At 39.7% G+C, this 27,266-nt stretch overlaps 1 protein-coding gene across 1 annotated transcript in view; it reads right to left on the minus strand.

Moving 5' to 3' along the window:
- The window catches only part of LRP6 (LDL receptor related protein 6), a 127,088-nt gene that overhangs the window by 66,870 nt on the left and 32,952 nt on the right, over positions 1-27,266 (minus strand). Inside the window, exon 3 of the mRNA XM_074901800.1 lies at positions 6,588-6,785. Within this exon, the coding sequence (XP_074757901.1) occupies positions 6,588-6,785 (198 nt within the window). The remainder of the gene's footprint in view (positions 1-6,587; positions 6,786-27,266) is intronic.

Consider the following 27,266-nt stretch of genomic DNA (forward strand, 5'->3'; position numbering starts at 1 on the left):
AAGTAAACAGGAAGGATGACTTGTGGGGTATAATACTGTCTTTTAAAACCAAAATATGTTCTTTTTTGATACTTCTTTAAGCCACGATTGCCATGTTGTTTCCAGAATGTAACAAATTACGGGTCTAGAAATGACATTTCAAATCCCACCTTCAGTGAAAGTCTGAAAAGGTCAATCAGAAGTAAAACCATTGGGGAAAAAAAAAAAAAAGTCATTGACCCACAAAAAGTCATTCTGTGGGTCATTTTTCAGGCAAACACCATCATGACACATGGCAAGAGGGGAGGACTGTGGGAAAGCAGCAGGAAGACACGAGGGGGGTTAGGACGAGGTGCACGGGTAGATCCACTGAGTGCCGAGCGGTCTGTGAGCTTCCTCACCAAAGCTGCTCCTCCTCTGCTTCCAGCAGGGCTGTGATCCTGAACTAACTCTGCATTTCCCACCTCAGGTCTCAGAAGCAGTAATGATAAACTGCTCTGTTGATCCACCTGGGCTAATCACCCTGTACTATGTATTTTTATTTAAAGGCTGCAAATACGCAGAGGCCTGTGATCTAGTGACTCTAGTTTTACACACACGGTGCATGTGTATCACACAGTCAACCACAGATGTTTTGAAGCTCCACCTTTCCAGCATTTTATTTCAGAAGCACCTTGGGGAAGAACCAAGAAGTTCACCCTAACTCTGTGTCCAAATAGTCTAATTAATTCTGCCTATGCAGGCTTCTCTAGCAGTTTTAATTAGGGCACTATTTGTCTTCTGCTCTGGCCTGTAATGTGTTGGTGAGGTACTGAAATAGGCTTTTCACCACAGACTCTTTCATTGCTTGAGGGTATTAAAAATTTTTATCTCGCAGAAATATACACAGAGATATACAGAGAATGCAGTATTTTATACCTCGCATGCGATGTCATATTGTACACTTCATAAACAAATAATGAAAACGAAACTCTCCTAAACGCAGGGACACGGTATATTTAGCGTTTCATCAAATCTGCAACTAATCATCTGGCAGACAGACATGAGCTGATGCTTGAAAACAGAAACTAGGAAAATCAATGCTTGAGCGCAAACTTAAGACATTCACCTCCTCGCAAGAGCTTCCCAGCTTTCTGACAGTTGCTGAAAGTATGTTTTCTTACAGTGGCCTCAAAACCCATCTCATTAGCACAAACACTTCCTGGGGGACCTTGTAAGTGCATTTCCCTTCAGCCAGTAACGTGTTAACTTATTAATTAGAACTGCTGCTGCAGGGTAAAGGAAGAGAAAATTAATTCAAGAGCTGCCTTAGCAGGCCAACCTATCTTGGGTACTCTACTCACAGGAGAGCTGCCTGCAATTCAGTTTTGTTTAATTAGTCCCACAAAAAGCAACTGTTCGCTCTGATAAGAGTGGGGCGAGAGCTGCAAAAACCCAAACCCATCTTTTCTATGCACCAATTTAATTTTTTAATTATTACATTTTGACATGAAAAACTGTTCGTTCCTTTCTCTCTCTGGCAAACCAAGGGCATTAGTCATCAACTTCGGCGCTCTTCCCCTTTATTCTAATGAGCCCATCACTGGAGTAGCTAGGGCTAATAAGTCCCAGGGCTAGCAGGTAACGAAGGATACATCATCCCTGTAAAATTTGCTGTAGAGGTTCTCTCATGAATTTAGACTCTACCACATATTTACCGAGTGCTACTGCCAGCACTATCATGCTGCTCACTAGTTTTGATGCAGAGGCTCACGACTCCAAAGGAAGCTTATCTAGGTCCTGTCCAAAGAGGTGACCAAAAAAAAAAAATTAAAAAAAAAAAATAAAATCAAGGCCTCCTTTGTTTCTCTCCCTGCATATTCCTCCCACCTGCCTACTATACTCTTCCACTACCCAGACCCCTGCAAGCAAGAAGCAAAGCATCCATGCATATCAATGTCCTTCTCTGACATATAAATCTTTAAATTTTAATTCTTGCATAGTGCCAGGTGTAGAGATGTGATAGACTACAGGAATAAAAAGACAAAAAAAGTTACGGATTTCTTACAGATTTAGAAATATGCCAAGAATGTTTCCCTTCCACTCATTCCAAGTTTTAGACCACTGAGGTCTGAACCTCAAAACTTAGTGTCAGTGACACTAATTAAAATATTTTCCTATTTACATTGTATTCTCTCTCACTATCCAAATCACAAAAGCAGTTTTCTTTGAACTGTTTGAAATTAGTTTTTGATATAAAGATGTTAGCTCCTGCTATATCTCACTTCCCCCAAAGCAATTAAAACTCCTGTCATTATGCGAAGCTTTTACAATCGCATTTATCTGCTATACTCTTTCCCACCTCATGTTATGCAACACTAAAAAACTGGAGACAATTCAAATCTCTACTCATCTGCTTCCTCCGCTGAAAGTTACCCAAGTTACTATTTGGATCTAGAACACAATATTTTAATGAAGCTATACATCTTTCAATAACTCAGTTGCCTTTTTCTTTTCAATAGCTCCAGAAGCACAAATATTTTCCCAGACGCGTTGACAGTAGGTAAAGCAGCAGGAAAACTTGTAACACTTTGCAACAATAAAACAAACAAAAAAATATTTTAATTAAGAGAAAAAAAAATAAACTTACTTTGTAAATATAAAACAGCAGTTAGAAGAACGGTCTAAGTGTCAAGAACAAATCACTAGAAGTTTCTAAATAAACCCAAAAGTCTGTTTTAAGTTAGATTACACACCCAATGATAATGATCTTCTCTTCCCCCATTCTTAACTCTAAAGGAAAAAGACTCTACAAGGTGGCCCCCTTAAAAGGGGATTTTAAAAGGCAATGGTGGAAAAAAATTGGTCCAGTTACAGAGTGTCATCTTTTCACAAGGAGACAAGGCTATTTGATCATTCTACCTGTGTCTGTACAGTATCCATTTTCTTCAGCTCCACACCCCAATGCATCTTATATCTCTTGGCCAACCATTCAGGAAAGCAAGCATCACAAAAAGAATTTTTACTTTTTACAAGTTTTCCTTAGCAAATAGATGGCTGTGAAGACAGGAGCGACCCTAAACCTCCTGTATCTGACCCACCCGACAAGAGCAGCAGCTGAAATAAGCTGCCCAGCAACACTTCGTTGAGCTGTCAGACCCAACAAGAGTGCACAGGGGACACAGACAGGAGGAAGGGATAACGCTGGGTGAAGGCATACAAGAAGCCAGGGATGCGTTTGAGGGATGGCAAGGAGGAGGGAGAAAAAAAAGGAGGAGGTACGTGCATGCACAGGGCATAGGAACACAGAGAGAGAAGCCAGAGGGACTGCTGCTGGGGTGGAGGGATAAGTAGAAATCCTTCTAATCCCAGATGTTGTTAGTGCTACTGTTCACAGAAAAATCTGATTAGCTTTTCTATTTTTGGGGGTGGCAATGACTGGAAGACTGAAGGCTTTGTGGGGTTTGTTTGTTTGGGTTTGGTTTTTTTTTTTTTTTTCCACTTAAACAGAAGATCTCGAGGGTTTTTGGTTTTGTCTGCAGAATTAGAAATTGTCTTTTCTTTTTTAGTATTAGAAAATCAGTTATTGAAAAACGTTAATAAAATAATTAAGAGCTAAAGTACAAAATTACAGCTGTAAAATATCATATTGAGAAAGGTGAATTTGCTGAATAACTGAAAGACAGTATTTAACAACAAAGAATCACTTCAGACAACCCCAGAGGTTCTTTTTTTCTGAAGACAGACAGAGGCTAAGAGGTCACAGCAGAGGAAAAAAAACCCAACAAAACATAAAACCCCATTGTAGAACAGCTTAACTTCTACAATTCTTCCTCCCCCCCCCTTGTGATGATGTAATTGCAAAGAATAAAAAACAAACCAAAAATGCCTGGATACAGATGTTGACTATTTTCTGAATCTTCAGAACTTTCTCACATGCCTAGGGAAAAACAGGTGCTGTTAGAAGTGGTGCGTGCTTCTGAGTGCTTAAGGGAAGTCATATGTGCTTTCCTCTCTAAAGACTATTTCCCTTTCTCCCCCTCAAATGGGAACATATTAGCACGCTGCCATGAAATATCTCCGATATATTTCAGAATCGGTTAAAAAAATAAAGCTAACTTTCAAGTATTAGACTAATTGTTTTGGTTTTAATAAATATTTAAGAAAGAATTAGTAGATCTAAAGTCTAAATTACTTGTCTATACAGGTCTTTATTACTAGTTTCACCAATTCCAGAGAATTTACTCTGGAATGAGGTAACTGCTGGGATACAGGTGACTTCAGTTTGAAGTCAGCAGACAGCTGGTAGCTGCAGCTCTCCACAGACAAGCTTGGTCAGCCCCTCTCACCAAGAAAGATCAGCACCTTCACAGCCTCATCTCTAGAACAAATCACTTCCAGGTTAGCCAAAGGCAGACCAGGGAATAAACACCATTAAAATAAAAACAAATTACTAAACCTAAATGTATTTACACTGCTGTACAACAGACTACCAGTAAGGGGGGAAAAAAAAGGCAAAGAAGTCTGTAGCAAGAGAAGATTGAAAACGCAGCAGTACCAGCAGGAAACGCCGAAGTAACTCTGGAGCCTGAAAGACTGGAGACACTAGATAAGACACGGAGGTTTGTGCTCCATGGGAAAAACATAAATACAGATTTGGAAGGCGGTGGTGTCAATTTTTGATTGGTGGACACGTTGCAAGCAATTAACATTTCAAAAAAATATCTCTGCATCCTGCATCATTTATTTTCCCGGGGGTGCTATCGAAAGCAGTACCATTTCATGCAGCGCCCCATACGCGCTCTCTTCCTAGAAGGGCCAGACTGCAGTAGTGTGTTGTTATCCTAAGGTGGTCCTTTCCCTTTCATATAAATAGAAGGGCACAAAAAGGGGTGACTCGAGAACAGAACAAGCCACCAAATTATCCTGTTGGACAAAGCCACCCAAGTGCATTTTAGGTGTGATCATATCGGTAGTCATTTTGGAGGGGTACTTTCTTCTCACTGGTGCTATTGTTTGGAGGGTGGGATTGTTTTGGGTTTGTCTGTTTCTGTAACTCCAACAGCAACTGTAAGCACTCCATATTTGTGCGAGAAATCCAGATTTGGACTGCAGTTTCTCAGGTGGCAAGCTGTCACACTGAGCCTCACGTGTGATTGCTTTCAGTAGAGGTGACTCTTTGTAAAGTTCTGTTATGCATCTGGTTCCATCATCTCTCTATTCTTAGCATGGGAGATATATAACTTTATAAATAATTTTTAACAGAGAAAGAGATTTTAGGGTATTCCAGTTAACCAGGATAAATTAAAGGAGAAAAAAAAAAAAGACTCAAGTTATTATTATACATGACAATACTATCCCGTTCTCTCTCTCACTTGAAAACTTATGTGATAGTCTTCCTTTTTTAAAGAAAGTATCACTATGAAATATTTCTCTCTTTTTTGGTACTATTAAGTTTTCTTTTTTGTAAATAAAGAAAACAAAGGACTAGTTCAATATAGATATCCGTATCTCCATGTTTTGAATTAACAAAGCTAGTCACAATATTTATATCCAAAGACACAAATTTAAAACTGCATCCAACTCCTGTTACCTTCTATAATCAAACACCATTACAAAAATACTGCATGAACTTTTGGTCTCTTAACAGGCAGAATTTAAGAAGGAAACGACACAAACTTTTAAACCAGTATTACAAGAAACGGTGGAGTTCAAAATAAATACTACAGGAAGACAGTGGATATGTTTCATGTGTGCTGCCTATGTTCCAATTCACAAACACCTATGTTGTCAGTATGATTGATATCTTTATGCCAGATCAACTTTTGTGGTGAAAGAAGGGACAAGTGCCTAAGAGGTCAGAACAAAGAGCATAAGAAAGGATATTTCATGCTCAGATAAACTAACTGAAGCATCACAAAAAATTTGCAAAGAATAACCTAAAAAAAATTTCGTATCTCTATATACGATACCTGAGGCACAAGCTAACTGTAATTCATTTGTGTGTGCAAACAATACTTGTCAAAGATATCTCATTTAATGAAGGGAGTCATTGTCCAAATTTGGGATAAATGCATATATACAAAATACCTGTTATACCCTTAATTAAGAAGTAACCATGTCTGGATCAAAAAGAATTACATCACTGCTGTAAAACTGTTAGAGGGAAACAGTCATTTTAGCAGTTTTCTGTAAAGACTGTTTTCTGCTAATTCCCCAACCCCTAGGATTAATGAAACAGAAATACTAGTATATGATGATCCATTTTTCCAGATTATTTTCTGCATTTCTGAATACCACAGCAACAGAGCACAGAAGACCTATTGACAAGGGACAGCTCTGCTATGTGGTCTTACACAATTAAGAATAGGATTCAAGGATTTCTGTATGGGACTGGTTCTGAGGAAAGACTTCCTGAAAGTTATAGGATACCCCAAAGAGGGGCACACATTCAACTTCACAGTGCTGGAAAGACGAGGATAGGGAAGGTTATAAGCTTCTGATACCACTAGTTTGCTTAAAATTCTGCGAGTGCTAACATGACAAATCCCCTGCAACACAGTTTATGATGGTGCTTAAGCAACACCTCCTAAGCAAAGCACTACATACATCAAACAAAAACTTCTTACCTATGACTTCCATCCAGATTTGATTTGTGGATGAAATTCAGTTTAGCATCTGCCCAATAAAGCTTCTGTTCCTCATAATCCAGCGTCAGTCCATTTGGCCAGTATATGTCTGTGTTAACTATAATGGAGCGGCTTGAACCATCCATCCCAGCACGTTCTATCTTTGGCACTTCTCCCCAGTCTGTCCAATACATGAACCTGTAATTATTTTACAAAGAAAAAAGACAAAAAAAGAAAGCAATCATATATAAATCTACAACTGGAACATTGGCTACAACTTTCAGTAAAGGCAAAGGCGCTGTGCAGAGCAGAGCTCTGTTCTACTGGGTAAAATACATGTGCTGTGAAACACAACAGAACAAAGTCACTTCACAAAAAGCTGAAGAAAACTTAAGTCAAACCCACAGTATAATGTCACATTATACTTCTGTATGTTTCTTTCCTTGGGTCAAGTGAGAAAGTTAGGTTTATCCAACAGAACTTGACAATAACCTCAGAATTCAACATTAAGCAGTGAAGAGAAATATTACAGACTATCATAAAAGTACAACAGCCTCTTTAACACGGGTCAGAGTATTGAATGAGAGGGGAATGGAAAAAGAAGGTGTGTGGATTCATAGTGGACAAAGCAGTTGCATGCAAGGCAGTGAAACAGATTTGATGGAAGACCAACCGATTCATGTCCTTTTTTTATTTTTTTCCAGAGAAATTCAGAGACAGTCAACTAAGTCAACATATTTAGAAGCACAGTTTGCACCCAGTGACTATGCAAAACACTCCATAAAATCTTTTAAGACATGGGAAGCAAGTTTTAAAACATGTTAGCGTACACTGGCACATCTTTAAACATTCTTTAGCAAGTAGTGGGGGGAAGGAAGTTACCTAGTTGCATTTAAGACTGAGATGAAGCAAAAGAAACCACTTGGTTATGGCTGAGGAGTAGTAGGGAGTAGAGAATACTTGTCCTTTTTCTGCAGGTGGTAGAAAATGGATTTACTTTTGTGGATTGCTAACAGAAAGCATAACTAAACAGAAGTAACATACAATATAAACAGATCAGACAAAGTGTGTCCATGGAGCTTGCTCTGTTTTGTTGTTGCAGCTGGGACAGACAAGATGACTACTGTCCTAAATTGCTTCTCATAACCCTTCTTTATGACATCTGTCAGCATACCTGCTTGTATCTGTGCTTCCTAACCTGGCTCAATCAAAACAATCCAGATGAGGAATGATTTGAAGCCTTTAAACTAACGCAGATGATCACACAACCACATGTCACTATACAGTGCCCACATGTGAAGAGGCCTGGCCACCCGTCCTTTAAAGAAAAACAAATGTTCAACACATTTAAGAAACACTTGCAGAGAAAGTTATCCTTGACAAAGATTTATTTTTATTTTAAAAAGTCAGGAAATTCCATGTTATATTTTCCCCCCTTAATTCACGTCTAAAGCGCGTTTGTTTTAATGCACAGCTCTATCTGTGGACAGAAGTGCAGCTGATGAACACAAATATTGCCCTATTCGATCCCAAGTGAGTCATTCTTCATGGAGCAACGTCTCTGTCAAACACAGAACACAAATATCTGAAGAGAACATGTGAGATTTCTGCAGGCATAAACAAGCACTACAGGGAAACTGGTTTTCCATCATGCAAAAGGAAAAAAACCCAAATAATTTTCAGATAGGTAGCACAGTAGTAAGTCACCTGATCAAGCTATGCAGTAAAAAAACTACATACTTGGGAAAAAAAAAAAAAAGTTAAAAAAAGTCAGGCGGCATTTCACCAGCAAGCACATGTGAGAAAGGAGAAATTCTAAAAAAAATTTCTTTAAAAAGACCCTTCTTTGCCCCAGCTGTCAAGTCCTAGACTTCCAAATACTTCATCAAGGTTAATAGGTTCCAAGGCTCTGGCCACCCTGCTAGACCGATTTTTCAGGCTGAAACAGCTCATTAGTTGCTGTACAGCCTCATCTTCTTCCCTGCCTGCAATTACTCAAGCAAAAACAGGTAAGGGTAGTTTGGTAACAAAGAAAAGCCTTCCCAGACTTCACAACGCCAGCACTATTTCATTTGTCAGAGGAGCACACAGAACTGACTTTAAGACTCAGTAACATTCCCAGTCTGCTCCAGTGACCTCTGCTCTGTTTCTCCAACAGTTTTTTTTTTCCACTATCATTGTTTTGTTTTCCTCCACCGTGCTTGAAAGCCTCCGGGTTTTAATGTCTCCATTAAAAATCTTTGGACCCGGCCACTCTCCCACCGATGGCATCAAGGGCTGTGTTTCATTCGGGAAGCCAGGCTTTTCCCTGCTGAAAAAGTAATGCAGGTTATATAGCCCGATGACCATTTCTTTTGGTAACAGTCGCTTTTGAGCAACTTCTTGCAGATCACCTTTGCTTCCAGTACAAGGCCTCTACGGCCATGCAGGAAACTGGATTCAAGGAATAGGTCTAGGCTAAAAATCATTCATCAGTCTAAAGGCATTCCAGGGCACAGCTCCATGAACACTTCCACCTGCACGCAGGTGTAGGTGTCTGTAGCTGCCCCAACCAGCACGCGTGCCAACAACAGCCACTTTCTTACTCAAGGCCCTTTTCTGCAACAGCTGAGCACATACACCACAGACAGGAGCAGGAGGGGACGGGAAGAATTAGCTGTGTAAACAGTGGGAAGAAATGCCCCTGTTGTAACTATGCTTTGAGTTAACTGCAACGGCAAAGAGGCAAGGGAGACCTGACTAACAGCCATGGGAGAGTGGGGGGACAGACAGATGGTCACCACTGCAAATTCCCATTACTGCAGGTCTTCCCTCTTCCAGGTAACATCAAACTGTTCACATGTGTGTGCTGGTTCCTCCTTTCTGGAAGGTTTACAGATTCCGGTTTCATTATATAATGGTTGATATGGAATCCATACAGAGACCATAAAGAAAGGAAGATGTTACAACAGACAGACTTATTGGACAACGGTAAGCCAGCCATATAGATAAGGTAAAGGTCATTCTCCCTCCTGCCCCTCCTCTTCAAACACATTTAATTATTTCCATTGGGGGGAGTGGGGGGTGGGAAAGTAAAAGGCTGCCACCAAAAAGACAGAGCAAAATATTAAATGAAAAGTAATGTCTTGTATAAATTATGGCATTCAGATACCACCAGAAGACTACTGTTCAATTTGCCTCTCTCCTCATCTAGTAATACCTTCCTATAAAATTTAAATTCAGGAATCAAGATTTTAATTCTAGCCCAGAAGAGGAGAAAATAAAAATTTAAAATTAAAATCCATACTACCCTGTGAATTCTCAGGAAAAACCCAATCCATAGGATCCAGAGGGCAATCTACAGACATGCTGTGACTTCAGCAAGCCTGTCTGGGTCCAGAAACAGGAATGCTTCCTCACACTTCTGAACTCTGGCTGGTAGAACTGTTGTTCCACGCTGTTACAACCAGGACAGGCTGGTACTAGAGCTCTGGACCCCTCCAGCTGATTGTTACTGTCTCCTTGCTGAAGGTCACCCTGCACTGGGAGTCCCCAGGAATGGGGACCACGAGCCCAGACCTTGCTGCTGTACTTCACATACCAGCTACTTCATCCAAACTCAGCTTTGCAAGGAGTTTAAAACTAGTACGGAGAAGCAGTAGTGCAGCACAAATTTTAAAAAATCAAATGTAAAAACTGCAGAAGTGAATAAGTGTACCCTATGCCTTGGAATTTTTAAACATACCTGGCATACTTTCATGCCTAACAGGAATACCAGACTTAGCAGGTAAACACTGAATTTAGTATCAAATCAACATATATAGAGCCAAATCTCTGTTCAACCTAGTAGAAATACCACAGCTGATTAAAACTGATCCCATTAATCTCGTCTTTTTCTTAAGTAATTAACCACTGTATTTTAAAATACTTTGGTTTTAATCAAATAACCTGGATATTTTGAACTACTTCATTATTTTTCACCTGTTAAATACTGTTAAATGCCATGTTTGTCAGACTTTACTAGCAGACTTTAGAAATGGTTGTGAGCCGTTATAAAAATCTAACAGAAAAAGTGACAACAAAAATGTATTTCTATTTATCTACACCTGTAATTTTAATATTAGGGACGTCAGGAAATTATACAGCCTCCACCCCCGGAATTAAGGCACATCAAATATTTGACATATAGTGACAGAAAAGAAGAAGGTTCTTCGACTGCAGTATTTAACTGGTGTTCTGTTTGACTGTGGCCCAGAATGCTGGTTTATCCTACACGGTTACACCATCTATAAAATCTATGAACAAACAGAGGAAGAGCTTTGATGTTTTTTCCCTATAAACTTTCTTCTATCCGTCTTTAGATTCAACATTTTTTAATTTTTGCATCTCAGGTAGGTAAGGTGAACCCAGGCAATGCAACTTCCTCTTAAAAGACATCAGAAAACACTATGCACTGTACAGCTGTAACCTCACAGTTTTGATTTGCTCCAAATTAAAAGGTTTTGCCACAACAAAAAAAAAGAGGAAACAGCGTTTCTTGGTTCCATTCTGTGCAATGAACAAATATAATAAATAACTGAGCTTCTTTGCTAAAAAGCTCATAAAGTCTAGGCACGCTGATGGCGGAATATCCCACAGACACAGAAAAAAGCTTGCAGAGTACAAATGCCAAGATTAAATGCTATAATTTAGCAGTGATTTCTGAAAGTACGCACAGAGGGAGAGAAATTCATCACCAGCACCCATCAGCTTTGCAAGCCTGTGATCCACAGCGCTCCCCAACACTGATGCAGATCCTTTCGGCCCTGCTATCCCGCGTGAAACCAGGCCCCTGCTAGGAGTGTCATTAAACCACCAGCCCCCATCGAGATGCATGCAACTTTCACTCACTGAACAGAGATACCCCATGCGACACTTAGCTGATTTTAAGGCAGTTAATTGGGACACCTTACAGGGCAGGCAATCATTTACCTTCCAGAACGTTATTCAGGGGGAAGAACAGCTGCTTAATTGGGACAGCCAATTATTTGGTGAGGCCCTTCACGGTGAATGCTCCAACTTTGCAATTATGCTCGTTTCAGCCCCTAAGAACCTCTGAGCTCTACGGGGACCCAAACAGCCGCCAAACTTCAGAGCCTGCAAAGGTTTCAGAAGTGCAGAAACCCCTGTGGAGCTCATCAGCTCTGCAGTGGTCCTTGAGAAACGCAGCCCGCTCCAGCTCCAGCACTAGCACTCACCTAACGAAGAAATCCAACTTAAATGGTAGGTGTTGGAGTAGCTCTGGAAAATTACACACAAGAAATGTGTGTTTGGCTATCAGAAATAGCTCTTGACTTGAGAAGAAGAAATGTTCATGGCCCTCTGGGAGTTTAAGAAAAGACGAATCACGAGAAGTCGTATCAAGCGACCCTTCAGGTATCCTTAAACAGAAACTTTGTGAGGCAGGTTCACAGAGGAATGGAAACCACAACCCAGGAGGACATAGTGAGCATCAAATGACACAGAAAGTAGATGTTCAAATAAGGGGACTAAAGGTACCACTTTTTAGTAAAAAGTTTCTCAAACTGATTGCAAAATTCAGGAAATATTTTCAGTCCTCCAAGAGAAGTAAAACCATGCACATAGCAAATTAAATACGGAGATAATTCTTCACAAAAGAGAGGAAGAAATATCCCTTTGGGATACAATCAAGATAAATACGAGAAAAAAGATGTTCTTAGCTAGCTGAGAACTGTACACTGTAACAATAGCTTGTCTCTGTGAGTAAGTGTGGACATTAGTTGAATGTAATTTTCGGAGTTGCTCTACAGTAATTTCTTATGGTAACATTCAAAGCACTCAAGACCATTTTTTGTAATAATTAGCTTATGATACGCAGTTTTTCAGCTGCCTCTACAACATCACTCTTGGGTACTAAGAACACCTATGTGGGAAATAGGTGTGAAGTCAGTAGTGAGCTATTAACATCCTAACACATTGAATCTCCTTGCCTTAAACTTACTGGTTTTAGGAGCCCACTGGTTCCCAACAAAGCTGTGATTTCAGTGAGGCAAGGCTGGCTCAGAACCACCTGTCTTAAGACAAAACAAAACAAGATTTCTTTCACTGAAAACCAAGCCTTTTTTTTTATTTCACTCTCCTTAAAAGCATCAGTGCAAATGACTTAGGTGCTCACAACGCTTGACAAGAAAGCATCAGGGGAACAAGCTGAACCTTTTTAACTCTCCCCACCCAATCCCAAGCCCCTGCATTCCGGTGAAGGCTTGACTCTACAGGTGCTTGCATCTCAGCCATTCCATTTTACAGCCCAAATAATTAAGGGTTCAGACCATCAAAACTAGACAGGAGACTGTCTGGTGACTTTAACACAATGACCTGTAACAAACATATCTCATTCTGCCACTGTTGCCAATAAAGCAGTAACCTTGTGCAGAAACAGAGCTCAATGTCAAGGAACTACTGCAGCCTCCATAGCTGATCTGTCAGGGGTGCTAAAAGACTTGACTGACAACAGGGAGAAAACAATGTGCAAAATTCCCCATCTCTGTATGTCTACCATACACTAGAAAAAAGGTCTACCAGAACACATACTTTATAAGGCATACAAATGTTTTTCCCAGTATACTCTATACCGGTTCCCTCAAGAGGAAGAAGCTATCCTGGTGACAGCAGTTTTATGCAAATGACTGCATTTATCCTAGGACATCAGGCAGTATACTAATTAGGTAAAGACCCACCTGTAACCAGTATGGCAATACAAGGATTTCCACTTTAGAGCTGGCTTTAGTCTCCTATTCAGACCTTATCTAGCAGAAGAAAGAAAATTATCACCAGACCTTCCCTTTTCTTGGAATTCATTTCTAAAATAAGGGACAAATGCAAACACTCCAGCTCTGGAAAGAAAACCTGTGATGAAGTGTTCAAAAGCCGATGCTTTGTTTTTAGCTTAGTATAAACAACGCTGTATAAAACCACAGTGAGATTTTGGTTTTCACAAGCCCTGAAAAGAATACCTTAGCAAAAACACTAAGTCATTCGTAAGAAATCAGCGTGGAAGCACAAACTTCCATGATACTCTTGTTTCATAAAAGAAAGAAACAACTCCGTATGCAAAAGCCTCTCTCAGCCATCCTGCCGTCTGTTTTCAGGTATTCTAGTTTAAAGAATATGTTGGGCAATCTGACAAGAAAAACACAGATGAGAGATCGTTTTTCATTTTCACACAGACATTTCTGAGAGTCTGTGGGAAGTCAGATTTTACGTAACTGTCAAACATATGCTGATACACTGCAGTCACATGCATATGGTTGTCCTTTTGGTCACATATCCCAAGGAAAAAGAGAAAGGGGTTCATTAATAAAAACAAGCAGCAGCTATTTTGGCTGAAGGCTCACAAAGGCAGAATTTCAATTGTTTGATTGTTTGAGCAGGTGGAAAGGTCTCTTGCTCCTTGAACTTGTAAATTAACCTTTCCTATCTCCAGACACAAAAGGTCTAACAACATGCCTTCCACAGTTACGAAACAGAAGCCATTTTCTGGTTTCTCCTAGAGCAAGCAGGAAATAAAGCTTGTCAGAATGTAGCAGCACTTAAAAACAGTATTTGAAAAAACAATTTTCCCAGTTTAAGCCAAATAAATATAGAAAGAAACTATTTCCCCTCTGTTACCTATTTAACACTATAGACTTCAAGATGGAAGAAAGCTGCAGATGTGCTTTGGAAAGCCTCAGCCAGCCCTTTGCACAGAAATCACTCCAGATGTAATACTCCAGAGCCTGGAAAGTTCAGCCAGCCAAAATTTTAGCAGCAGGTAAGCCAACAAGAAAACTAAAACATAAGTTAATGTAACAAGAGATAGACAACAAAAGGAAAATTTATGCCTTCCAACCTACGCTGGTTCTTCAACTACAACAAGAAAAGAGCAGAGCAAAGCAAACAAGCTAGCAGCTTTGACAGACTTTAAAAAGACAAACACACAAATGAAAAAAAAAAACCCAAACAAAAACAACAAAACCCACAACAAAACAACAGCTGTGCCACAGCCTCTCAGGAGGTCAGGAAAGAAGCTGAGCCAGGGCTGTGTGCTGCCACTGGGCAGCTCTTCAGGGCTGAGGAGTCTCACTGAGGTCTGCCCTGGCAGTGCCTCCAGCTGTAGTTGCTCAGCATCACCCCAGAGGAGCCCACGTCCACAGAACCAGCCGTTTCAAACAGCTCTTGGAGATCCTATTAAAAGGTGCAGATCTACACACGTGTGAACTGAATGAAATGCTGAAAAGAAAGTATACAAAATTATTTAGCTATGTTAAAACTACAAGCGGTGGAAAGCAGTGAGAAAATGGTGGGATCACTGTTCACCATCTTTCCCACATAAAATTTATGTTCTTCGTACAATTACAAACAATCTGTTTCTTTACAGGGACTTGCTCTAAAAATACAAACATTTGCACTGTAAATATTTAATTTGTAAATGAGAATTTAGAATTCAGTAAATTCAAAGAGCCTTGGGCTGAAACTAGACAAGTCAGCTGCTAACTGTGAATTTTTCACTCCCTGCTTTGACACACAAGGATCTTTTCAGTTCAGTTCAGTCATAACCAAACTTGTTTCTTATCCTTCAATAAAAAAAAAAAAAAGGGAGAATTCTTCTCCTTATCTCTCTATACATTCTGAATACAGGAAGCAAAGAAGTTTTTCCCTACACTTCTACCTTAAATTGAAGCCCTAAGAACACACCCACTTCTCCACGGCAAGAGAGCACGGTCATACGCCCCAATTGCGTTGCCCAGTAAATGAGGACAAGGGGGAAAAATCTGCCATTTGGCATTCTGGGCTGTTTCTTATAAGCAAAAGTCTAATCATGCCATTGTACATCTCTGTGCAAGATTTTGAGCTTTGAACCGCACACAGGGTACTACACAGATACATCAACTACACCTGCATTAAACAGAATATGCTGGCATAACCATCCCAGCAATCCTTAATGCAGATGCAGCTTACAACGGCAACAGTTTTTGTCCAAGACCTGGATTTTACTGGATTAAGTCGGGGCCCAAACAATCCCCTGAAGCAGATCACCATACTGTCAAGTGGGCACCTGTGTTAAAACAAGAGAAGACAGGATGGCACAGCCAGGAACGAGGGGAGAAAAGATTAGCTGAAATTAGCTGAAAAAACTATCAGGGAGATGCCCTGTCTTCCATCAAATGAAACTGGGGAACGGCATGTTCAGTATCATGAGATCCTTCCGCAATTTTTCCTTGATGAGATTTTTTCCTATTATTCCAAGGAAGCCTTTCATCAGTAAAATATCCCCCTTCTTACTCAGCCCTTCTCTCAGTACACTACTCCCAACTGGGTCGTTTTCATGTTTTTGATTTCTGACTCCTCCAAGAAACTCTAATGAACTTTAATGCTCTACCAAACCAAGCTGGCTCTTACCCTTCATATCACATTTCCAGCACTCTGCTAATTATTTTTTCATAGTTTCCATGCTATTGTTTGGTATTACTTATATAAGGCTTATTTATATATGTAATCATCATTCCTTCATATTTAAAAAAAAAAAAATAAATTCATAATGTCATTTAGGAGTTCAGTACATTTTCAGTGAAGTTCCTGTCCTTGTGATTTGTTTATCAGTTTGTTGATATGGAAACCAACCTGATGCCCTCAGTAAGGAACACTCAGGCAAGCAATTGATTTATTTCAGCTTTTCTGAAATGGCTTTATTTGCCTTAACTGTTTTTTTTTTTTTCTCTTCTGTACTTTGATCATGCACTAGATTCACTAAATCGCTTACTCCCCTGTAAGAAAGCATCATGCACCAATTAGTCTTTTCATACTAAAAAATTACCAAAAATAAGGCCTTATTTTTAACCCATCAAAAGCTACATGATGTTCCCTACAAAACAAACCCTCTATGGAGGGTAAAAAGAGTAGAAATAAAGGGGCAAGGTGTAATTAACACATAACGAGACAGGCTATATTACACTGGAGATTTGGTTAGAGCCCTAATTCTGGAGATCCAAACCTAGGTGGGCTCAGCTTTTACTGAGAAGGAGGAACATTTTCACAGAGCATTTAGAAAGGCACAAAAATGGGATCTGAATACCAGCCAAAGGCTTCACACTGGAATGAAACAAACACCCTTTCATTTTGATATCGAAAACATTATGAGACTTGACTCAATCTTTTTCTAGGTTAGAATCTGCAATAAAGGAACTAAGGCAGCTTGTACTTTTCCATTCCTAGTTTAAACAACTCAACATCAAGTGCTCAGAATCAATTTTTATGGAAAAAGCATCCATGCATTCTACAACAACTACACTTCTCGTATTTATGCACCTAGAATTCTCCAGTTAAAAATCAATTAAAACAGCTTTAAATCCAAGTCATTAGCATCTCTCCCTACAAGCTTCTTTTGCAGGTCATTCACCTGCTCTTCTGGTAAGAGCCAACATTAACCATGCACACTGCATACAAATCACTTCCGGCACAGAGATGCATTGAAAGGGTGAAAAAAAAAATCCCCAATCCTTCCCCAAGCACAGGCCTCACAAGACACTTTCTAAAAGGCACAAAGAAAATGTCCACCAAACTATTACATGAAGGGCAGAAAACCCAAGTATGCTTCCAAGCACTCAAAAGTATCAATTGAAGACTTTCAGCTCAATCCTGAATTGCTCAGGGAAAAAAAAAAAAAAAAAAAAGCAGCTGATCATTTGCCATCAGCTCACAGGATTTAAAATAATTATCCTAAATAAAAAGATTTTTTAAAATCCAGGCTGTTTACAAACAAGCAAAGAAGTGCTTCTTCCTTGTTTTTGCTACAGCATCTGGAAAAAAAAAAAAAAAAAATCACGATTTTAACAATTCAAGTAGATAAAACCACAAGTTTTGAAACTCAGCTGGTTCTTGGGAGGGGGAATGGGAAATGGGCACTACATAAATGATGCAAGGATATGCTAATAAACATACTGGGAAAGGGAAAGCTGTGTGTATTTGGCAACAATGAGGGGAACTACCGCATACTGGAGCAGCCTTGAAAAATTGTAGATCTCATTGAAAAATCAGAGATTTTAAAAATCAGCAAAAAAAGATTTCTTTTTTTGTGAACATCAGAGTGTGGAACTCTGATGTTCACAAAAGCAGAAAATAAGTTTCCAGCAATATTTTGCTTATTTAAATGCTGTTGTTTTCCTGCCCAATACATACTATACCAATAAAACTGATCCATGTGCTGGCAGTTGCTTTTGCCAGAGGCCCAACATCTCAAGGCTGCCACTTTTCCACCAGGGACCAACGACTCCTCTCCTTACACATACTGGCTGACTACCTTCCTCTGCACTAATAAATGCACTTCAGGTCCTCTCTGAAGAATAAGTCTCTTTTTCTTCTCTTATATCTCACACAGAGCCTCCAAGCATCCCGAGAAAGCTAGCTATTGCCAGCCCAGGCAGAAAGGAATAGCAGCCCTCAGTCCAGAAGACATCATCTGGCCCAGGTTTTCTAAAGCATGGAGGATCTTGCGCTGTGCCAATCCAAGGAGATGAAGGCAGCGTGAGCAGGGCCCACTTGCTCTTTTTCCACTCAGAAACCCTCCAAAGAGGTAAAAAAAGAGGTGTTGGTGACATGACAACAGGAGAAAAATGCAGAGATATGCAGAAATCCCAAGTATAGTGCTGGCACCGAAGGAGCCCACCTAGGCCAATCCTATTTTGTTTTCAAAACCTGATGCTTTACTTAGGGTTTACCTCTGATTCAACTAAACCCAGCCAAACCCAACATTATGTGGCACAACTCAGAAGAATGCAACACTAGAAGGTAATAAAGCAGGGAGAAACCATATAAACATAACAAAATCTGTCCAATTCAAAGCTTTTTCTGCAGAAGATAATAATTTGAGTGGTTTTACAGATAAACTCATACAACAATTTTGGAGTATTTTAACAGAACAATGAAATAGTTTTTTGCATTTAACTTGCAAAACCAGCTGCCATGGTAAACAAAACACTTAACTGCATATAAAGTAAATTATATGCTGATACATGTAAAACAAGCATAAGAAAGAAAACCCCAGACACAAATACACATCTTTTCTATATCTAAATATATTGTGAACCTACAGTATTCAGTATTACAATACTTTAAAGACTCACTGTTAGGTATGAGATCCTTTTCCAGCATACAACTGTGTTATACTAGAAAGCTGGCAGTCTCTCTTAAGCAGCTATAAAAATGCTCCCCAATTTTCCACATAGGAATAGAAAATAGTAACTTTAAACATGTGATTTAATCTGATAGAATATTTGTTGCTGTGTTTTCACCTGTTAAAACTACAGAAAAAAAGGCGCAGAGAAAATAAAAGAGTTGGAAACATTAAACTTAAACATAGCAAAGCCAACATGTGCTGGTGAGGAAAATTTCTTACTGCTCTGAACCAGTGAGAGAAATCTGCTTATTGAAAGCAAGAAGCACAGAAGGAGCTCAGGCATTAACCCCATTTGAACAGGCTGCAAGAGGGGAGGAATGAAGTGCCTCTCTTACTGTGCTCCTTACTCATCCTATACTTGAAGACTTTTAAAGGGGGAAAAAAAAAAAAAAAAACAACCAAAAACCAAAACGCACCAAGTTACAGCTTGTTCAAAAAAAAAAAAAAAGTGCCTGGTATATTTGTGTTTCTAGTAATTTTGTGTGTACTTGGCACAATGATGGTTAATTCGTTTTATAAGCATAATATATATGCACTATAATCTACCCTTCAGAACAGCCTCTTGGAGACAACAGCACTTCTGGTCATTATCAGAGGGGATGGGGAACGGTCACTCTCCCACATTCAGCAGCGGAATGAATACATTTAAACCAGCAGAACACATGAAAAGGCATTTCAGCTTGTAGATGGATACTTATCATTGTTGCAAATTGATTTATAGTTTTGATTTTACTCTATGGCCAAACTTACCATTTCATTTCTAGGGCCAAACTTACTGTTTCATTTAACAGCAATCTAGCCTATCCAGCTAATTCGAGAATAATATTTGGAAGAGTAATTTAAAATGTGAGAACATCCAGAGGGAAAACAGAGAAATTCAGGGCTAGAATGCTTAAAACCTGCAATGCACGATGCCACAAAAGAGCAAGTGATGCATGTGTTATATACAGCTGGGAACTCCACTTCTACCACATCCTGAAGCTGCTGGTGGTTTTGTGTCTTTTAAACTTGGTGCTGCGATGTTCCCTTACCTTTATGTTCCCCTCACAATTCTTTGTTACCAGATTTGTTTTAATAGGCAGAAACTCAGAGTTCTCTGTGCTATTCTGCAGGTGCCTTTTGATCTCCCCCTGCAAAACGCAGGACAGGACAGCTGAATTTCTAAGTGAGAACCTGACAGATTGGACACTGAGCAAGGGTAAGTGGAGAGCATGTTCTCTTTTGAATTATAAATATGCCACTGAGAACCTGACACGCACATTTTAAACATTACAAAACAAAATTGGACAGCAGGCTGTATCTGAGTTTTTATGTGAATTACTCCATATGAGCAAATTTACTTTTTAAGTGGAAACCGTTATGCTAGAGGACATACAAATGAAATAGTATGGATAAAGGATCTGTCCCCTCCTAAATCTTCTAAATTTGTGCCCATGGCCAACAGGTGAGTGACAGCAAAAGTTGAGGCCACAGGAAAAAAAGTACAAAGTAATAGATCATTCCTCATGGCAGTGCCAGCCTTAGGTAAGCTTCACCCAGAACTGAACACAACTGTGATAGCAGATACGGACACTTCAGAATTCTGCACTAGATACAAAAGCTTTAAGGCAGCAAAAGCACAGAGGAGCTCATGGGAATCGGGAAACATTATGTGTAGCGAAGCACATGTGAAGAAAAGCTGGTCACTGATGACTACCTTGTCTTAGACCTAAGACCAACACGACGAAGAAACATTACCAGCTAGGAATCCAGCTATGGAAGAGGTTGAGTCTTGAAGATATAGTGAAGAGTAGCACTTCAATCTTGCCAAAATTACCTAAATAATTTTTATGAAAGAAGTCAGGAAACAGTCAGTGAACAGAAATCTGTAGGTTCAGTAGCAAATTCAAAAATTAAAGTATCCTGATACACGTCCCCCAACACAACTGCATTTCAACAGCAAGCTACAGCTAAGCAACACCAACTTAATGATTAGTAAATGAAGTTCACACAGAAATTCCATTTTTAATGGTTTACTGACCAATATGTAAACTCGGGTCACATTCTGACCTGTAGGCAAGATCAACTACTCTCCAACGTACAACTGTTCATTTCCCGAGGTGGGAACGCAACACATAAGAGATATCGGAGCTTTCAGCTGCCACGCTACTCTGGTTCTTTCTGACCACTGACATACAGCACGGGGAGCTTCAGCCCTTTTTCCACTAGAGGAACTGCTCTAGTGGGGAAGACTAAAAGGATACAAATTGTCTGTCAAGTTTCCTGCTGCTCCAACTACGTTTTAATTATTAGTGCTCTCCCTCTGTTCAGACTATATTGCTGTCACACCCAAAAGCAGAGGTTTTAGTTCTTGGTGTAACACTATTCTTCTCCACTACTGCTTAACTATAACTTCAGTTAAGAGTTTCTCAAGTTAACAGAACACTGCACCCATTTGCCATCAACCCAAGTTGACCAAAGCAATAATCGCTAATAAACTCCAAAGCGGGACAGCGTTAGTATCCTTTTTTTTTTGAAGGGAATAAAGCACTTCTACCCCAAAACTCTTCTAAGAGTCACAACTACAGTCTTAAGAGTCAAAAAGATCAGGGCCGAAAGGTAGTTTCATTAATAATAGTGGCAGCACTGAGCACGGCTGCTGACAGCTTGAGACTTGTGTCCAGGCCATGCATAATTTACAGGTTTCGCTGTATATAATTTCTGTCCCAAGGCAAAGTACGATTAATTCATCTAAGCTCTGGGTTTTCCTTTAAGCTTTCATTTTCCATGGAAATGCAGGAACACGGTCATACAACCTGACCCCTCTAAGTTTTTCATCAGCCAGCACTCATAACACATTATGAGAAAATAAAATCCCAGATTATGTATGCGTGAGTATGGATATTCTTTCCTCAAGAGCTGAGTCTATGTACATCAGGGATGCATTCAAATCTCAAGTGCAACAATTTCTGAAAACTGTGTACACTTCCAAAAAAATGTACTGCTCTAAAATTAATTTATTCTTTTCATATCAGGTCCAATTTAGCCTGTCCATTCTGTGGTCTGCTTCAGATAACAATACTTTCTTTTGTTATAAGTCACGAACAGTAATCCCTTCATGCTTGTTATCCAATTTTACCAAAGGCTTTTATCTGCTTTATTGACAATTACTGTTTAACTACTCTTCTCTGAACTGAATTTCATTGTAATAAAACGGATGTACAGTTCTGTAAATGACAGAAAACAAAAAAGTTTGGGATTACCACTAAGGACAAAAGTATGTTTGAAAAAGAACTAGAGGAAGACATCCAAATAAGAGGAATAAGAGTTATTCTAATAATACACAGAAGTGGTGGCAGCGGTAAGACTTTCTCCCAGTTGTGTAAGAAATAGATAATTTATTCAAGGGAGTCTTACATCTTCATAACCTTGCTCCTGTGGTTTTTTGTGGTCTGCACTGTGAGCTACCAGAACAGGTTGGTTTTGCACCCTGGTAACAGCGAGGAGGCAGAGGACACAGACAGGCCAGGGAAGGCTGCGATTCAACGGCACTTGACCCTGACAGCTTGACAGAACCAGGTTCATTCCACAAAATCCAAGAAAATAGGTACTGCAGCTTTTTCACAGCATGGGGAAAGAAAATGGACTTACCAATAGCAGTAGGGCTAGCCCTAGCTGCTGAAAGCTTCTTCTAACCAACTCCCTTCCTACAGCAGTAACAAAGCTGATCCTTAAGTCACAAGTCATAAATTTGAAGCAATGGGGCGGGAGCCCTGAGATTTTTTTTACCACCTCAAATCTAATTGTCTAATGCCTTCAGGATCAACTCAACAAGTTGACATAACTACCTCAGAAAGGACTCTTCCAGGCCAGCAAAAATTCATTGTGTAAATGAGTCTTTCTCCAGATAGGAATTTGAGCCATATTCAATACCACACTCTGTACTCAGGGAAGCAAAGAAGCTGAATTTCCAAGTAATACATAAAATTACAGGGTTGTACATATTGATGGCTTTAATATCGCCTTAAGATTTTCTGTATGAAAATCTTCTCAACTCAGAACCCTTCAGTGCTCCTCTGTGTTGGGCTGCAATGCCTAATATAAGCTTTTCAGAATTTGCTTTGGAAATGAATGCTATAACAACCACGAGGACTTCTATTAAAAGAAAAAAAGAAAAAAAAAAAGAAAAAATATAAGGCTTCAATTTGCTTCACAGATAAAACAATTATTTTAATGCAGATGAAATACAAAGACACTTGCCTTCATCACAGTTTTATCAGGAACAGCACTCTAATGACTGCAAGAGTTTCAAATATATGCAAGTCAGTCTCATTTTACTTAATCAAGGTTGATGTCCACAAGGGAGCCTCCAGTGTGGGAATTTCTACAAAACTCTAGCTTCTTGAACTGGAATAGGAGAATGAAATAACCCTTTTGCTCAGTCTTTTACACCACATTAAGAAATCATCCAATAAAGTCACATTTATGGTGTTTGCTTTATATTAGGGGGTAGTTTTAGTTTTAAACCTTGACTGTTAAAACTACAGTCATTTTTCTAAACAAGACCGTACATTTTTGCTTTCTTCCTTCTCACAGTCCACAGAAGCAATAGTGCTCACCAAGTTTAGCACTGAAACAAATAATTATTTCTGAATAATCAGAGAGTCCTCTGAGGGGAAGCAGCATTAATCACAAGGTCCAGTTTTAGAACCCAGTTGCAAAGGTTGAGCACACCAGCTAGGCTCCTCAAACAAAAGGTGAAGAGAAGTGGCAGCTTCCTGCAGAGGTTACGGTATTGCTCTGACTCAGCCCAAAGAGAAAGCCACCCTTCTGCAGTGACTGTGAAGGGAGTTGAGTTGGCTAGCTCAACTCAGGCAGTTGGGTACCTAAAAATGGCCTGGGAATTCTCCCCTCAAAGATCGTTTTCTGGCTGACTTTCAAACAGAAAGGCACAAACTCGCTTTCTTTTTTGGGGTCCAAGATAACAGTGAAAGAAATAAGGCTTGCTCAGCTTGGCAAGAACTCAGCTTTCACTTAATCCTAACAAGAGAAGTTACTATGTGGTTTTTTGTTCTTTTCAGAGGCAGAGAGTCAGCAGTCCAAAGTGATGTCAATGAGGCAGTTATATCTGGGACTAAGTGAAGGCACCAACTTCTATTTAAGCAGGGACATCATCTCTTCCTCTGTAGGTAGCTCCTCCTAAAGAGATATGAAACTTCTGTCAAAGCAGAGACTGGGGTTCTTTTCAGTGCAGAGAACAAGCAAGCTTTTTCTACATCACCTTACTCACATTGACTATCTATTATAAAAAAAATAGTACCAGAGATCTATGTGTTGCTTTTTCTGTTGTGCATCCCCTGCAACAAACTGGCATCTGCCTGGGCCCTCTCTGTTAGCCATACTTCTAGGACAAGACACAACCACTCTAATGTTGATTAATGGGCAAAACCTCTGGAAAAAAAAAAAAAAACAAACAAAAAAAAACAAACCACAAATCCAACAAATGGTAACAATGCAAGTTTCTCAGTGAACACTGGAATTAAGAGAACTTGGTCTTCTAGAAAAGCATGGCATGGCTAGATTCCTTCAAGTCTAACAAAAGCAGAGGCACTGAACGAAGGACATCCAGCAGCTAGAGCATTTGGAGGGGGTCTGTCCTGTGTGGGTGCCCTGCTACAGACCTGCATGACAGCACTGGACTCCTCCGGTAGGTGAAGCTGGGGCCTGACTCGACTGAAATCGAGGAACAAATCACAAAGATCAAAATGGGACTTATTTTTTGGCTTAGGCTCAGATACCTACAGTACTCATACAGGCATCATATATTATATTAGCTACAACTGGTGCTTTTTCCTATTTTCAGGCTATTGTCAGCTTCTAGGTCCATCAATTTTTTTGTGTGTGCTTTTCGCTAGCTAAACATAACCCAATCTCATGCGCTCAGCGTATAAAGAGCTGTGAATATTGCTCTCCTCAGCTACCCAAACCTCAGACACACAAACCTGTAACCTCAGAGGAGCTAATTAAAGGCAGGGCAAAATTCTGCAGCAACCCTTATCCTTAGCACTTGTACATGTGACCCAAGCTTGGGAGTGGAAATTGCCACCCATCACCAACTCTCTCACACTTGTAACACGTTTTGGGTTTTAATCACATTGGCAGAGGTAGCAAGAGGCACCAAACATCCACGGCATGAAATATGCAGAAAGCCAGACAGCTAATAGAGCTGTTGGTAAAGCTTCTTGCACTGAGAAACATTAGCTCTTGTAATACCACTGAAGGGAATGGCTCCCTGCTCATTTGCTAAACCCTCCACTGGAAGCACTAAACTGTGCCGGGACTGGTTTTGAGCTGTGCATATTTAAGCCAGAATTATCAGAGAAAACAGGTATTACTTTGCAGCACAACCTCACTAATTATGTCGCCCCTCCAAAGTGATATCCAACCCTCACACCATTAAGCAGGTCAAACATTTGGTTAACAGCTGTCTTGATGAGATTGGAGTGGTAGATGAGGCCCACAAACTATTTATTTTGGCAGCAGAATGCTGCTACTTCCTTTCTACCCTCCCAATCCCACCTGTAGGAGCAAGAATGCATCCTGTGCTAGAAGGTGATGTTGCAAGAATATCTACCAAATGATAACAAGAGTCTCTTAAGCAACTGTGTATATCTCCCCTTTTGCATCAGCTTATATATTTAAAGACAATACAACTTTCACAAAGTAAGCTGCTTAGTATTCAGACAAAAGATGAACAAATCACAGGGTGAATTAGAAGGCTACTGGTTGCAATTTAATGACATTGCTTTTTACAGCAATAAAGAAAAACGCTTCTGCATTTCATAGTGTGGAATTCAGTATGTCACCATGAAAATCAGAACTTTAATAGGGGTGACAGAAAACTTGAGAAGTGTCTTAAGATTTGCAATAACCTTAGAGAGCAAACACCAGTGAGCAAAAATTAGAAAACTGATAAGACAGCTTAGTAACTCTTAAAACCCAGACTGCCTCTGGAAACAGTTAACGGATAACTAGCATTCTTATATGATAACCAGAATCTACAACCAAGGCTGTACAGGTCAACCAGCACAGGAAACTAAAGCTTCTGACAGGGGGAAGAGACCCCATCTCTCCTAAGATGCTCTGTTCCCATGTCCTAGGGGAAAAAAAAAAAAAAAAAAAAAATCATATTTTTAACCCATTTTTTCCCCCTCCTCTATATTATTATCACCTGCTTGCCTTCTAGGATCTGCAAGAGAGGTATTAAAATTCTGATGACCCAAACAACCATTATTCCTACCTTTCATATAGACAATACCCAGTGTAGCACAAACCATAGCGCCAGGATGACGAAGAGCTGACACAGGAATGAGAACTGGGGATGTGGAAAGGACAGTTCTGCTTCTTTTAGCAGGAAGTGTTTTGCTCTCATCTAAGTCTTGCTGCGACCAGTGAAACAAAAATCAAAGTTTACAAGTTCTCACTGAATTGGAATAACAACAGTAACATTTGAAACGGAAAGATCTACCTGGATAGAAACACCTAAAACCAGTGAGAAGATCACAAAACTACCACAGCTGAAAATCCCTAACCATTTTACTAGCAAAGGGTGACTGCAACAGAGCTGGAAGCTCAAGGCTCCACCATGCAAACCAGGACAACAGCCTGATGAAAAGTTGCCAAAACAAATGTTTCTACAAAACATTTCCATTTTGATGAATCAGCATTTTTTACCAAAGTAAAACTGTCAAGAGAATTTCACACCAACTTTAAGTAACTGAAAATCCTTCAATGAAAGCACTTGCTCTTATTTCACCATTTAATGTAGTTTATATAATTCATCTCAAATTAAGAAAGCAGGTCAGCACCTCTGTTTCTTTATAAACAGTTCAGCAGCACATTAGCACCATGTTTTTTGCATTTGGAGATGCAGCAATGGAAAGGAGTGCTTTTATCACAAACATTCTTTGAGCCTGTCTCAGCATCCCCCCAAAGTTTTTATACTTATCCTAGGTTTTTGAAGCACATTTTTGCTTTTCTCCTTCTAATTCCTCTAAATGGTTTCACAAGTGATGCCGTTGTGAGCATGCTGCTTCATATGTTTCAAAACACAAAAGGCTGGCCTACGTCATTCGGGCAGACAGAATGTTTGTACCTCTTCCAACAGGCATCTGCAGGAGTGGGACGAGGGGAAAGGAAAGGCAGAAAACTGCGCTGTGCTCACAAACGAGCTAAATAACATCAAATGTCTTGAAAAAGAAAGTTATGGCAGGAATAGTGATTTGCCCAAGATTTCTCATCAAAACAAACAAAACCCAAAACCATAACATACCACCCAAAGAAGAATTAGAAACAAAATCCTCAGTCGCCCATCTGTTAAAAAATGTCACAGCAAGCGATGTATTTGCTCAGTGATACACAAAACATTCATTCCACCCAACTACACTGATATGGCAGACTGTACTGCTACCAAAACTTGTCTTTTTAGACCCATTCCACCACTGAATGTG

This window comes from Athene noctua, chromosome 3, assembly GCF_965140245.1.
Source record: "Athene noctua chromosome 3, bAthNoc1.hap1.1, whole genome shotgun sequence".
NCBI lineage: Eukaryota > Metazoa > Chordata > Aves > Strigiformes > Strigidae > Athene > Athene noctua.